At 44.5% G+C, this 15,726-nt stretch overlaps 1 protein-coding gene across 1 annotated transcript; it reads right to left on the reverse strand.

Annotated features, from left to right (window-relative positions):
* Positions 1–3,556: 3,556 nt before the first annotated feature.
* On the reverse strand, positions 3,557–15,323 carry Aqp11 (aquaporin 11). The gene is made up of 3 exons (XM_031387430.1): positions 14,416–15,323; positions 5,973–6,089; positions 3,557–3,882 (listed from the first exon to the last, which is right to left on the reverse strand). Exons 1-3 carry the CDS (start codon positions 15,032–15,034, stop codon positions 3,803–3,805), a joined length of 816 nt encoding a protein of 271 aa, XP_031243290.1. The 5' UTR covers positions 15,035–15,323; the 3' UTR covers positions 3,557–3,802.
* Between the last annotated feature and the right edge of the window lie 403 nt (positions 15,324–15,726).

Genomic DNA, 15,726 nt, shown 5'->3' on the forward strand with positions numbered 1-15,726 from the left:
GTATTTATTATAAGTACACTGTAGCTGTCCTTAGACATACCAGAAGAGGGCATCAGATCTCATTATGGGTGGTTGTGAGCCACCATGTGTTGCTGGGATTTGAACTCATGACTTTCGGAAGAGCAGTCAGTGTGCTCTTACCCGCTGAGCCATCTCACCAGCCCCTAGACTCGTTTCTTAACTATTGCCCTGCCTGAGTTCACCACATTCAAGACTATGTTGGCTGGCCTTATGTGTATGTATAAGTTGCAAAACCCAGAAGTCATCTAGTCCTTTCTGCCTTTGTAGTGGAAGCATACTGGCCCTGTCTAGTTCACACAGGAGCTATTTGTAGATGCTGGTTTATGAGAAAGAAATGTACATTCCTACAGCTGTGAAGCTAAAATATGTATGAGTATGGATGGGTAGGCATTGTGTTCTGTTGCAAATAGAATAAGCACAGTTGCATTTAATTTGGTTGTAGTTACTGTGTGTGTTAGTATGATAGAGGATTGTCCAAATGACTTAAGCTCTGTAAGTAGAAGAGAGTACTTGAGATCATTGAGGACTCATCAAGTCTAGTGGCTGACTAGTAAGGGTGCTGGAAGAAGGTTAGAAATGGAGGTTAGGCCAGGCAGTGGTGATGCATGCCTTTAATCCTAGCACTTGGGAGGCAGAGACAGGCAGATTTCTGAGTTCGAGGACAGCCAGGGCTACACAGAGAAACCCTGTCTTGAAAAAAAAGAAAGAAGAAAAAAAGTTAGATTATTTGAGTGCATAGATTTTTATTTTGTTTACTTAATGACAAGCTTGTAGTTAAGGTGGAACTTGGGCAGAACAAAAGACACAGCTATCAGAAGAGACAGCCAAGGAACTCAGAGGCCAAGACACTGGAAGGATCCTTTGTGGGTTTCAGTTACCAAGACACAACTTGAGTTTGCTCTGCAAAGAGGTAGAGACTAAGATCTTAAAGGGTTGGGAGAGGTGGTTCAATGGTTAGTGCACATACTGCTCTTTCAGGGGATTCACCAGGCTTCTTGTGGCCCATAGGTGCCTGCACATGTGGCATATGTTCACATACATACACATACACATTACATTTCTCTCTTTACTGGAGGAAAGAGTTGTTTATTTTGGCTTAACGGTTCCAGAAGGATGAGCGTCCATCATGACAAGTGGCAGACACGGTGGCAGGAACAAAAACTGACAGATTATATCTTTAACCACAGATGCACCAGAGCAAAACAGAAGCAGGGTTAGGTTATGTACCCATAGCCCACCCTGGTGACATGCTTCTCCAGGTGCCTGCACCTCCTCACCCTTTCCCAAAATATAATCTTAAAAAAATAGTAGTAATCTCAGAAGAACACAAGCAACAAGCAGCAGTGAGGACAGGTGAGAAGGGAAGAAAGTGCCACCCTGAGAGGGATGCAGGGCAAACAGTAGAGTCACTGCAAGAGTTGAGAGAGTGGGCAGTGACAGCCGCCCCTCTTCCGTCAAGCCGTGAAGCATGCAGGTTAGTGAAGTGAGTAGTAGTTGTGTTCTGTCAGAAGCCATGGAACTGGAGAAAACTCAGCTTCGTTTTGGAAGGTAAGGGGTTGTTTAAAGGAACAGTCATTATTTGGTAGTGTTTCGAGGATAGAATTGTGGCCTCAAGTTTGAAGAAGCTGAAACTGAGTTTTTGTGTAAAAATGAATGTGAAAGTGGCTTTTGGGGGGCTGGCAAGATAGCTCAGTGGGTAAGAGCACTGACTGCTCTTCTGAAGGTCCTGAGTTCAAATCCCAGCAACCACATGGTGGCTCAAACCACCTGTAATGAGGTCTGACGCCCTCTTCTGGTGCATCTGAAGACAGCTACAGTGTACTTATGTGTAATAACAAGTAAAATTTTTTTTTAAAGTGGCTTTTGTTTTAAGTACAGGCAGGCCTGACTTCTCTTAAAAGCAGACCATCAGCTATCAGCAGTTATCTACGTTGTCAAGCCTTTGAGTCCTCTTGTTAAGAACTTTTTTTTAAAAAAAAGATTTTATTTGGAGGCAGGTGTAGGGGTACACACTTCTAGAGGAAGCACATCCGTAGGGGAGGGCTTCGAGAGCGCATCAGGTCACAAATCTGAAGCCTCACACTTAAGTACTATTAGATAACATCGTATACAGCAGAGCTTCTGATCACCTGACTGCGAGCTCATCCCCACACAGTGGATGTTACTAGCAGCTTAGCTGCTGAGTGTTCATTTTTACTCATCTCTCTTCCCCCCTCCCTCCCTTGTAAAAACCAGAATTGTGGCCTGGATTTTTCGAAATTAGACTTTAAGATGGCCTAGCAGGAGTAAGGCATTGCAACACAATCCTGGCAACAGAATTCCATCGCCAGAACCCATATAAAGACAGAGAAGCGGCTCTGTGGAGGTGTCCTCTGGTCTCCATCTGTGTGCTGTATCATGCACACACCTACACATTTTACACACAAAATAATGAAGTAACATTAAAAGTAGACTTTGGACTTCAGTAAGGCTTGCAGTAGAGAAAAGGCATTTTAAGCTTCAAAAAGTACTAATGAGGACTCGCAGTGGTTAGGGGAACTCGCTGCTCTGCCAGCAGATCTAAGTTTGGTTCCCAGTACCCACATGCAGCTTATGATCACCTGTAACTCCAGCTACAGGGGACCCCGTGCCCTGCTGTGGCCTCCTTGGGCCCTGTATATACACGTGCACAAAGAAGAAAAAGAGAAAATACTGAGTTTTAAATTTTAATCCAGAGAGTTGAATCTTTTCTTCAGTCACTGATAACTGAGAAGAAATTTTGCTGCTGACATAGAAGTGTAAAGCGTGCGTTTGCCCCTGGTGTTGGGGAGAGTCACAAAGCACACCTGGGCTTGGCATCTCATCTTGTAAAATGGAGGTAAGAATCCATTTCCTCACTATGTCATTAGCTGTTCCTGAGCATTTCAGTGTATCATTACAAAAGTAAAGAACACAGAACACCTACCTGCTTCTCCAGGTGGCTGTGGCGTGCAGTTGGGAACATGAAAAGACCAGATCTTGGCTGTGTATGTATTAAGACAGTTGGACTGAAATGGTCTGCTTAAATATTTTAGGTATTAGAATATATTTAAAATCTAGGCAGACTGAGGTGGTTGGGTTGGAACATTCCCAGCACTTGGAAGATGTGAGTTCAAGAGCAGCCTGCACTACATTGTAAGTGTCTTTACTCCAAAATAAAAACAGCAGAAAGCCCTGGGTTGTGGTGGCACATCCCAGCATTTGGGAGGCAGAGGCAAAGGATCCCTGCCCATTCGTGGCCAGCCAGACTACAAGGAAGACCCCGTGTCGAACCAGTGGGAAACCTGATGAAGATGAGTAGATAAAAAGGTATTTCCCAAAACAAGCCACCACTGCTCGTGTCACTACTAAGCTGTGGCTGGAAAGCACCTTATGGAGCTTGTGAGTGAGCCCCTCGAAGCTCTGAAGCCCACCTCCTTCAGAGGCAACCTTGATACAGAATTTCTTGGGTCCTGCCCAGTCAGTGCCCCGCCTCACTTTATTTTCTCTTGTTCTTTTCATCACAGTTACTAATGACTTGGAATTTATAGAGGTTTAATGAATGAGCCTTTTCTAGCAGCATTTAATACATCACTCGAGAGCAAATCTTAACTGAGAAATACAGGCTGCCTCATTTTCACAGTAATTTTAAGTCCAGGTAGTGAAAATGTTAAGACACCTTCCACAAAGGAAGCTGAAACAGGACGAATCCAGTTTGAAAGGTGCTCAGGTTGTCACATCCAGCTTGACTGTCCTGTGACTTCGTTTGCGTCTTTGGGGGTAGTTATTCTTTTTTATTAGTCATCTGGTTGTTATGCAGCCATGGAAGGAAAAAACTGAACATGAGGATCATCAACAGCACACCTAAAAGACAAAATACAGGAAAGTAAACCCAAAGCCTGTAGGGAAAGCGAGAATGGCTACGTGGGTATAAATTAAGATTGCTTCTCGGATTTCACTCAGTAAGGATAGGGGCAGACACCTCTGATTCAAATGCCACTGACAAACTTGGGCTTGAGTCATTTGCTCTGTAAAGTGGCAGGGCTTCTTCCATGCCACTTGGGAGGCAGGAGCTCACAGCATTTTGGAGTTTTTGTTGTTTTAGAGTAGAGCAAACAGAGATTAAGGAGAGGAAAAAAATCTCTTGAGAGCAGGAGGCTCTGAGGGAGGAAACCTTGAGAGCTCTATTGGCCTGCTCACCCAGCGTGTTCAAACACACGTCGGGCTCTTGCTCTTTCTTCATGAGTCCCACCATAGTGGTTTTTACAGATGTGTCACATAAAATACCTAGAACCAGTGCTTAAGTCTTTAGATATGGAATAGTAAAAATAAAAAAGTGTATATTAATAGTGCTTCACTTATATGTTACTTTTGCAATGCTGTGACTCAAGTTCAGGCTCTGTGCACACTAGACAAGCTGCTACTACCGAGTAACACCTTCAAACCTAAATCTTCATTCTTTTCTCAATTTTCATAAATTATTTTTATTGTATAGATGTTTTGCCTGTTTTTATTTAGCCAACAACTAAATAAAAGCAAGAAATGCTGGTAACATAAATGCTGATATTATATAAAGTACGTCATCATTATAGTTACCTGATCTTTCTTTAAAAACAGAACTTTTGTTTTTCTGATACTAGGGATGAAACCTCCAGCAACATGCATACTAAGCAAGCACTTAGTGGGCCACATCCCCATCCTGATCTAGATTGCATTAATAGGAATGGGACTTGGGAGTCATTTAGAGGCTATATTGACTACAGGGTTGTTGCTCAGGATGCTCTCTGACAAATAGGAAAAGCAACCTAATGATTAAATAACATGTGGTTTGGGACTCACACATTTATAGGAGAAATTATTTAGCAAAAAAAAAATTGATAATTGATTTTATTATTTTAAGGTAAGTCTTACATACCATAGGCTAGTCTGAATTCACTATGTAGTGATGATTTTGGTGCTAGAAAGAGAACCCAAGAATTTGTGAATGCTAGGTAAGTTTCCTACCACTGAGCTGCATCCCCATTCCTTTGCCCCTTTTAACTTTATGCTTGTAGACTCATATACTGGACTCAGTAAGTTGTCCAGGCTGGACTTAAGATTGCTTTGTAGCCTAAGCAGGCAGGCCTTATGCTTGTAATCCTCCTGCCTCGGCTTCCTGAGTAACTAGAATTTCAGGCTGCACACCAGGCCCAGCTAAAAGATTTTTGTGAATGTCAGTAGTTACCTTTCACTGCCCTCACCTATCAGACAGGCACTAAGCTGTACCTGTAGCCCTGATTCAAACAGCATCAGGAGCTGGGGAATTGGCTCATTGATGAGTGCTTGCTGTATAAGCATGAAGACCTGAATTTGGTCCCTGGCACCCTTGGAAAAGTCAGGCATGGCAGCATATGCCTTGTAACCCCAGCACTTGGAAGTGGGGTAGAGATGAAACTGGAGCTTGCTGGCCAGCCAGTCTTAACTAAAACAGGAGAGTTCCAGGTTCAGTGAAAGACCCTTTCTTCAAAATAGAGGGTGACAGACAGACATAAAAATCACCCTCTAGCCTCCACATGTGCGCACAGAGGCAAAAGCACCCGTGCACACACAGCTTCAAAGGACACTGCTCAAAATTAAAATGCTATTAAGCATTTTAACCAAGTTTTTTTTCCTGTTTTATATCTTTTCTGGCTTTAGAAATTGACATAGTGAAATTCTTGTGTGTCATATTTTTAAATATTTTATAATCTAATTTGGGGGGTTGTCCGTTAAGAGCACTGGTTGCTCTTCAGAGAAATTGGTTTCTATTCCCAGCACCCACATGGCAGCTCACACCCATCTGTAAAACAGCCCCAAGGTATCCAGGGGCACTAGGCACACATACAGTGTACACTCATGCATGCAGAATACTCTACACATAAATTAGGTTTTTAAATGCCCTAACCTTTCAGATGTAGTACATGAAATATGCTTACCTACAGAAGGAGCAAGCCAGTATACTACAAAAAATTTAGAGAATAGTTCATCAAAGCACGGGAAATGCAGTGAAAGTGCCAGTGCTGGGTTAAACAGCGCTCCAGTGAGACTCCCTCCTGTGAACAAAGACAAGGCAGAGACTGGTTACAAAGAAAGCAAGACAACCCACACAGCTAGCCATGAGCACAGTGGCCAGGACCCTTGAGTGCACACACACCTTTGTATTAAAAATGGAAAGTGAAATAGACAAAAACACATTACCATTGGGTCCCTGCTTAGCAGAGTCTCTAAGAAGCAACCGAATGACAGAACTCAAAAGAGCAGTTAGACAAGAAATGAGGGCTGGGGAGATAGCCTGTAGGACCAGAGTGCTGCTGATGCTGTTGGAGTATGAAGACCTGAGTTTAGATCCCCCGGATGGCTATGGCTACCTGAGCTCAGAACTGCACGAGTTGGGGTGGAGACAGGTGGACCCAGGAAGCTCGATGGCCAGCCAGCTAGCCAGAATGGTTCTCTTCGGATTCAGTGTAAACCCCTGTCTGAAGGGATCAAAGCACTCAGCATTCTCTGCCTTCTTCACGCACATACATGGATGCACGTGCACAGAAATAAAAAGCATTAGGAATTGACTGCACGAAGCCCAACGGTGGATTCATGTTCCAGCGTAACCTAGCTTAAGGGTTTATGGGTCTGACCACACAGCTCACAAAGAAAGGAAGGCTGGATGAGTTGTGGCAGTGTGTTTACAAATACCCAGGACGTACCTCAAGACAGTGACATTTCTGTTCTTCCCAAGGGAAGCTTCTTCACTCACATAGAGTCTGATGCTGACATAGACTTCTGTAGCATGTTAACTGTCTTGGTAAAACAGTAAACTAGAGTTGGGAAGTAAGAGCTTCTCCTAGGATTTACCTAGTGAGATTTCCTAGGCTGAGAGAAACAGAGCGATGTTGAGGAAGCTATTGAGCATGAGACCAAACTCATTGATGGCTGTTTTCCCTAACATTCCAGTTTGACAGCACAGTTACTGCTCATGCCACAGCAGAAATAAACGGTGTCATATGAGAACATACTTTAGTCTTGAACAGTCTTTTTGGAATGTTAAACCTAATGATAGACTTGGCTGCCCATTCAAGAAAACTGATTGGCAGCTGGTCATTTCCGTTTCCGCAAAAGCAAAAAGTAAATCAAGTTCCCTTGTACTAAACACCAAGGGCAGAAAGATAAAGACTTCCAGATCTTTGCAATGTTATGACCTATGATCATACAAGTGCCCTAGACAGTTATTAGGAATGGCCTGAACCACAGCCCTCATGCCGTAGGCCATGGCTTATGAAGATGTCCAACATCATGAAGTCTGTTATATCCTAAAACTCAAGCTTGTTCACTTCCCTTATCCTCTAACCATCTCAGCATGGTGCTCTTCAGAGCCCTGTGGGAACTGCTATGGAACCATGATGTCTCTCAAATCTGGTTTGGCTCTGTGACTTAAATTGGCAAAGAGCAGCAGAGGTCAGAGGTCATGCTGAGTTCTGAATGCAGAATTCTCAACTGGTGTCACGTGGAATCCTCACTTAATACTCTCTTGGAACAATGTCCTGAAGCAGTAAGTAGTAGTCTAAGCTGCTGGAGAATGAGAGGCCACATGGAGAGGGACCAGGGTGCTCCAGGTATCAGATGACAAGCACTGGCAGCCAGGTATGAGCCAGAGTTCTTGTCTTTTGACCCCAGCTGAAACAAAGCAGCTACACAAGTGATCTCAAAGGGTTTGCCCATGTCATCCAAAAATGAAGGAGTACATTCAACATCCTCTGGGATTCTCACACATGTACCTCCACGTGCACCTCCAACACAGTGCACCCCACACACATGCACTACTCTCCCTCCCTTCCTCCCTCCCCCACTTCCCGTGCATGTGTGCACACAAATCATTAAGCAACTGGGTAGAAAGCACAAAGAATCATGGGAAATGATAAGTAGTTATGACTACTCTTAGAGCTTGGAGATGGGTTGCATACCAACAGCTATAATAACTAAAACAGTAATCCATACCAGGTGTGGCTTATGTGTTAAAAAACCAAACTGGGCATTTTGCTGTTTTACTGTATAATCCTTTGTTGTTAGAGGCTGTCCTGTGTACTATAGGACATTTAGTGACATCTTTGGTCTCTACCCACTAGATACTGGCAGCCCTGTCCCTTGCCAACTTTGTAACTATCAAAAAAGCCTTAAATCTCACCAGATGTTCCCAGCTGAGAACAGGTAACCTGGAATAACAGTGATATTCATGTGCAAGTAGACACAGATAATGTTTATAGTTTATAGTTTATAGCAAGGAACTAGGAAGTCTAAATGTCCAGAGAGGTTGTATACAAGCTTATTTGGAATAGCATGCACTATATTGAAGAAATTAGAGAATTTTTTATGAACATAAATCTGCAAGATAAACAGTAAGCAACTACCATGAGAAAGAATATGGAGAATGGATGTGGTGCTTTTTTATGTTTACATGAACACAATTATTAGGTCCAGTTTCATAAGCTATTACTTATGCATTCACTAAATAAATGAAAGACAGAATGAAGCAAAATCGATGTGTTTCTTCTGATTTTCGACAATCCTATAGGAAGAGGGCAGGGCACAATCTTAGAACAGATGTGGCCTTCCCCAGAGACAGTCCTGCTCGGGTGCTCGCATTCACTCTGTGGCCCTCTAAGCTTCATTTCACAAATGGTGTAATTTACCATTTGCCTAAGCAGGTGTAAGACTTAAGCAAAGCTTAAAAATTCAAGAAGTAATGCCTGACGTGCTGCATGCCTTTGAAGCCAGCATAGTCCAGCTCTCCCTGAGAAGGCAAGGATGCTGGGCTGTCTGAGGTATGGATTCCCCCAGGAGGGGATTCCTCCGCAGAGTGCCGCCGGCTGTGTTGGGCTGTCATCAGGCTGCACTGTGGCTACAGGAGATGGAGTGTGGTTAGCAATCCTGCAAAAATGGCCTCGTTATACAGGGGATCTGTGGGGAACTGCAGGGCAGAGGAATAAGGACAAAAGCACATTTCCCCAATTGCTTTACATCATGAAGAAACTGCAAGTTTGAAACACAGTTCCTTGTACCCATTGAGATATGGTGCTGTCCATCTTAAAGATAAGGAAATGGAGGACTCGATTAAATATCTAAGGGTACAGCCCGACTCAATCTGGCCTCCTAACGCCAAATTACACTGGGATAGCAAAAGGGTTTGGGACCTTTGTTTAAGTTTTTGGTTGTTGGTTTGTTTGATCACATGTTTATTTGGTGAGGGGATGTGGTGGTCAGAGGACACTTTAGGACTCAGGTCTCCTTCCACCAGGTGGGTCCCAGGGATCAAATTTAGGTCATAAGGCTTGGTGGCAATTGACTTTACCCACTGAGCCACCTCGCCGGTCCTGAAACTAATTTTTATTTGTAAATTAGTGATTGTATCCATTTCCTCTTTTAGTTTTTTACTTTAAAGTGCTCTATCTGCATGTACACTGCATGCCAGAAGAGGACATCAGATCATATTATAGATGGTTGTAGCCACCCTGTGGTTGCTGGGAATTGAGCTCAGGACCTCTGGAAGAGCAGCTAGTGCTCTTAACACTGAGCCATCTCTGTAGCCCCCGTTTCATATTTTAAATGAGACCATGTGCAATGCTCTTAGTTCATTTTTCTTTGGACAAATAATCTCACCTACAATAGTGGCTGGAAGGAGACTAAAAACCCAAATGGAGTAAGGGGATGAAGTAAACAAATACTTGAGTTTCTCCAGACTATTTACTGGAGGAGGGAGAGAAGGGGGAGGGAGAGACTTGTCTAATAGTCTTGCTTCTTACTTGGTATGGGTGTTGCTGTGCTGAGTCCTAGTTTATAGATTCTGGAAAGCATGCCTGATCTCTACTCATAGCTTATCGTTTGTAGGTGGACACAGACATTTTGTCATAGACAGGTGTAATTTAAAATTCTACACATGAGAAACATTACAATAAAGACAACTTACATGTTTAAAATAATATTTTTTTTTTTTTTTTTTTTTTTTCGAGACAGGGTTTCTCTGTATAGCCCTGGCTGTCCTGGAACTCACTCTGGAGACCAGGCTGGCCTCGAACTCAGAAATCCGCCTGCCTCTGCCTCCCAAGTGCTGGGATTAAAGGCGTGCGCCACCACCGCCCAGCCTAAAATAATATTTTAAAATATCTAATTATGCATAGAAAATGAATGCACCTTGATTGTTGAAGAAATTCTCCCAAAACCCAAATTAAGCAAGATTTGCTTACAGTCTTCATTAATAGCTCATAGCTCAACAATCCCAGGCCCAGTATTACATGCCTGGAATCCCAGCTGTTCAGGAAGCAGAGGTGGTGCCAGCAAGAGGGCTCCGAAGCTCAAGCCATTTGCTTGACAACTTGAGTTCAATCCAAGGGACCCACATGGTGGAAGGGGATATTTGACTCTCTAAAGTTGTCCTCAGACCCTTACATATGTGCTGTCAACCACCCCCCCACACCCCACATACACATACACAAATAAATGTTAACTTTCTTAGAAGCTTGGAAGGATCAGTGGAGTTTGAAAGCCTCAGTAGTGACAAAGCAAGAGAAGACTCCATCTTAAAAAAAACAAAAAGTTCATAACTCTGCTTAGCTACAGAGCTTCCGTTTATTAGGAAAGCTAATTTGTCTATAATTGGTATCGTATCAGTGGCCTCTGCTTACATATGAACATTCAGTGCTGGGCACAACATGTGTTTAGTATGTACTCAGCCATAGGCTTAGTTTCCAACCATAAAAATGGGGTGCTAAGCAGTGAATACACAATCCTATGAGCCTGTAGCTCTGTTGCTCAGATCCTTATCAGACATTCTAGCAGTCCAAGGCAGTCCATTCTCTTTGGAACAGTCATGACTTATTATCAGTAAAGTGATAGGAATGGTAAGTCCACGTGTGGCCATTTCCAAGGTAGGTTCTCAGGCTACACACTCAAGACAGAAAGGACCCCAAACCTGTTCCACGTCCTCCTCGAGGGGTTTCACAATACACAGGAACAAAGTGATGTCTCTGTAAGGTCTTAACATTAGAGACCTGTTTAATCCAGAGTTTAAGGGTTTGTTTGCAACAGGATCATGTCATAATTAAAAGCTTTACATTTTCATACACACATATCATCACGCATGCCATTTGCTATTCTTTGTATTCACAGCACTGCCTGGCCATCAGCACCATCTTTACCCAAAAGTGGTCCAGCCCGTAAAAGTTTCCCCAGTATCTTCTCTCTTTCTCTCTCTCTTTTTTTTTTTTCTTCAAGACAGGGTTTCTCTGTGTAGCCCTGGCTGTCCTGAAACTCACTCTGTAGACCAGGCTGGCCTTGAACTCAGAATTCCGCCTGCCTCCGCCTCCCAAGTGCTGGGATTAAAGGCATGCACCACCACTGCCCAGCCTCCCCAGTCTTCTTTTTCATCCTATTTATATCACACAATATTTGTTTTTGTTTTTGCTTTTTTAAGCCGGGCTTCTTTTGCTTAACATTATGTTCATCCATGTAGCGTTTGTCCAAACTTTACTCCCTTTTATAGCTAAGCAGCCTGTAATTGTGTGTACGTTAAGGAGCACGTACAGAAATGCTGATAATTCCATTGTTAACTGATCCTCAGCCATGTGTGAGCCATGGTTCCAGCCTAGCTGATCTGCAGCCTGAGGCAGGTCACTTCGTTCCGAGTGCCACCTGCTTTACTTAAAATGGGAAGAATAATGTGCTCATGCCTGAATAACTGTGAGAAATAAAATAACCCATGAATTTCTTAGCAAAATCACTTGGTCTATAACAGGTACCTAGGGCGTACTCTTATCTCCTTTACATTGGCAGAAAGATAGTGAAGAATGCATATGTCACAGATTGTGAATTCATGTAGCTTTATAACCAATGTGTATTTGGTTCTATCTCTGTAGTCTCCAGCTCTGTTCAACACAGGAGCCACCAGCTCCAGCACAGTGATGAGTAACGGGATGAAGTAATGGAGGAATGTGCCTACCCCCTGAAGTACTGAAGTTTAACTTAAATCTAAATAGGCACCTGGAGCCAGTGGCTGCTGAGCAGGACCAAGCAGGTCCACTCTGGAGTGTTGTTCCAAACCGGTTTCATAATGGGATTGCCTGGGAGAACTTTAAACTCTGACACTCCTTCGGCTCCTTCCCAGAGCAGTTAGATGCTGATGTCTGCACCAGAATGGGTATAGTTTTTAAACTCCAGGGATTTGAAAACAGATTGTGGAGAGCCTCTGCATCAAAGATTGCTTTACCGCTGAGTATTCGAACGTCAAGGAAGTGGCAGAGCTTCAGACCCTGAAACTGACATTCTAGAGTCCTTCTCCATTGCTTCTCTTTTGAAAGACGTTTTTACCCCTCACAAGAGCCAAGGGCCATGTGCATAAAGGCAAGTGTTCTATCTTTGAACTACATCCCCATCCCAGGAATAGTTAATAGTAAATACATTATTTATGGACCATAACTTGGTGCTAAAAGTATAAAAGTACAGGAAGAACACCAACTTCACAACCATCAACAGAGGCAACAGAAGCAGGAGGTGAGGAGGATTCAAGGGTGAGAAGGATGGAGGTGTCCTTAACTTTTTTTTTTTTTTAGACAGTGTTCTCTGTGTAGCTCTGGCTGTCCTGAAACTCACTCTGTAGACCAGGCTGGCCTCGAACTCAGAAATCTGCCTGCCTCTGCCTCCCAAGTGCTGGGATTAAAGGCGTGTGCCACCACCGCCTGGCTAACTTTTTTTTTTAATTGTAAAACTATCTCAGGCACGCCTTTAATCCCAGCACTTGGGAGGCAGAGGCAGGCAGATTTCTGAGTTCGAGGCCAGCCTGGTCTACAGAGTGAGTTCCAGGACAGCCAGAGCTACACAGAGAAACCCTGTCTTGCAAAAAACAAAAGCGACAACAACAAAAAAACCCTATCTCAGATTTTTATTTTTTGTGTGTTTGTTTTTAAAGACTAGGTCTCATGTAGCCCAGGCTGGCCCAAAGCGAGTCAGTAGTAGTAGAAGACCTTATTCCTCCTGCCTCTACCTCTCCAGTGCTAGTATTTCCCACACGAGTCACCTGCACATCTCTTTGCTGGTTTAATTGGCAAGAACAGAACTATAGTGGGGCATAGCTGCTCATGCACAGCAGAGTTTCTGCTCTAGCTCAAACTCTCACTGGCCCCCTCGAATATGCACGTGTCCACTTCTCTAACCCCACACAATGTATTTTCCTGTGTGTCTACTAAAAAAAAAAAAAAATACGAGATTCAAAGAAGGGAAACTTGTAAAGCCTTTCATGTTACCCCAGAAAGTCAAACATACACTTGAAGTATATATCTACTATGTTTCAAGGAATTTTGTTTATTGTATGCAGGCTCGAGCCCAGAACCTAGTAGTGCTAGGCAGGCTCTTTTCCACTGAGCTACTTTACTCGATTTCTCTTTTAACAAGTACAAGAAGTTATAAGACTCTTACTATGTTTCCTTTATTTATATTCATGCCTCTAAGACATTTTTTGTAATTCCACTATTACCCCAGTAGAAGTATTTCATTATTTTAAATGGCACACTCTTTAAAAGGTACATTTTATCATTAAACAATTTTTGAATTCTTACTGCAGCTAAGCTTTGTGGAAGTAAATAAGTAAATAAGACTTCTGGAGGTTTTTTGTCTTCTGGTTTTTGTTTTGTTTTCCTTAGACCGGGTTTCAGTATTTAGTACTGTCTGACCTAGAATTTAACATTATCCTCCTCCTCTGCTTCCTGAGTGATGGGACTACAAGTGTGTGCCACCACACCCAACTAGAATTATTTGTTTTTAAAGGGCATCTTTAAGAACATTTTAAACTTGAAACACAACTTTCATGAGAATCTAATTAAACGTTCACGTGCAACTCAACATAAGGAAATATGACAAGTAAGAAAAAAGTAAGAAGTGAATGCAGCTACAGAATTGCTACTCCCCACGATCAACTACTAAGCAATCATGCACTTTAAGCTCGAAGGAACTTTAGATGGGATCGTTTCTCAGTGAGAGTGTCAGAAGCAATCTATACCACCTTGGCATGAGAGCCGTAACTGATAAGCTGCCTTTCTAACATTAAAACAATCCCTTTGTGGGCTATTTAAGCCCTTGGCAGTAATCTACCACGATCTTAGTTTCGGCACCGGAGTGTCTGCTTTCTCTGGGTGTTCAAAACAGCACTGAATGAAGATCTGTATGTTGACTCCAACAGCTAGGCACTGGCTGCAAGGCGGTTAGAATAATAAATGGCTCAAGGTAGGGTGCAGGCATTTGTATCACATTAGAGGCGATGGGGTTGTTCAAATGTATGGGTAAAGAACTTAGAACCACTGGTCTTGGCTTGGGACTGCCAAGTGTTTGGTAGGAATAACAAACCTGCATAGGCCAAAAAGGTGATGAGTGCAGCCAGCAGGTGGATGCGAAGCTTGGTTCGGACCTCCTGGAAGTGCAGTAGAGCGCTGTGGAAAATAAAAGAGCAGATGGCCTCTATGATGATCGCTTTGGACATGTCGGTGTGGATGGGATCCCTGCAAGCTAAGATCCTCTCGTCGTAATGGTACTTGGTCAGACTCAGGTTCCACAGGACGCTTATGCAGTACCTGCTGCACAGGGCGCTAACCAGCTGAGCCAACAACCTCACGGCACCCGACTCGGGGGACATACCCCCCAGAATCATCTGCATCATCACGCCGCATGGGTTGCTAGCTGTGCCCACCAGGGTCAGGCCATGCACCAAGGAAAAGAAGTAGATCAGTGTCAGTGTCCAGGTGGGATGCGTGGAGTCCTGCTCGCTCAGCAGTTGGAGCTCGTGGGTGCAGCAGCAGAGCTGGAAGGTGGCTAGAAACTCCAGGACGAAGGCGTGGACCATGGGCCTGTGCAGCTGTTGCCGGGCGATCACGCGAGCCAGCCCCATGAACAGCACGACCAACAGCATTAGCCCCAGCGAGATGCAGGTGTCCTGCACCTCCGGCCGGAGCCCCAGTAGCGCGGACATGGCTCCCTCAAGGCTGGGGATGGCTGAGGGCGTCAGGGAAAGAGGAGCGTCGGGGGCTGGAGTCCGAAGTCCGCGGCCCCGCCCTCCCACGCCCCTTAAGGGCGGGCCGAGTGAAGAGCCTGGGTTCCGCGCTGGAGGGCTCCTCCCCCTCCCCGGCAGTGTTGTGCAGATGTGACCTGAGCCGGGGAGGGGGGGTGGGGGAGAGGAGGCGGCGAGGGAGCTGTCCCTGGGCCCTGGCGGAGGGGACAACGGTCAGCAGAGTCCACGCGCACCCCTTCCGCCGCCTCCCGCAGCCCTGGGGCCGCCCGAGACCACTGCGCACGCGCGCGGCGCCCGAGCTCTGGGTTCTCAGCGCCGGACCCCGAACCTAAAGACCGCGCCACGCTGGTGATAGCGCCTGTGGCGATCGGAGCGTGGCTTGAGGACGCCACTTTGATCTTTGCACACTCCGGAAACTGTACTCCACGAAGCCCCAAAGGTCCTCTTCGCAACCACCCCGTTCTTTACTAACGGAGAAACTGAGGTGGAGGAGCGAGGAGGTGAGGAAAGGAAAGGAAAGGAGCTGGGATCAAACTGGAGTGGGCGTGAGAACCGAGGTTTGACTGGTTTGACAAAGTGTTAGAGCCTTGGTTTTCTTCACACACACTCGAACTCTTTTCGTAAGTGTGGGGAAAAATATATATCCATTTTAC

Source organism: Mastomys coucha, unplaced genomic scaffold (genome assembly GCF_008632895.1).
Source record: "Mastomys coucha isolate ucsf_1 unplaced genomic scaffold, UCSF_Mcou_1 pScaffold21, whole genome shotgun sequence".
Classification (NCBI taxonomy): Eukaryota; Metazoa; Chordata; class Mammalia; order Rodentia; family Muridae; genus Mastomys; species Mastomys coucha.

What these genes read in the sequence shown, in the direction of transcription:
- Aqp11 (XM_031387430.1), bottom strand. Translation starts at nt 15,034, where the DNA reads ATGTCCGCGCTACTGGGGCTCCGGCCGGAGGTGCAGGACACCTGCATC. An exon ending in CACCTTTTTGGCCTATGCAG is followed by an intron (nt 6,090 to 14,415) that starts GTTTGTTATTCC and finishes CTTTGTTCACAG; the next exon opens with GAGGGAGTCTCACTGGAGCG. An exon ending in CTGGCTTGCTCCTTCTGTAG is followed by an intron (nt 3,883 to 5,972) that starts GTAAGCATATTT and finishes TTTGTCTTTTAG; the next exon opens with GTGTGCTGTTGATGATCCTC.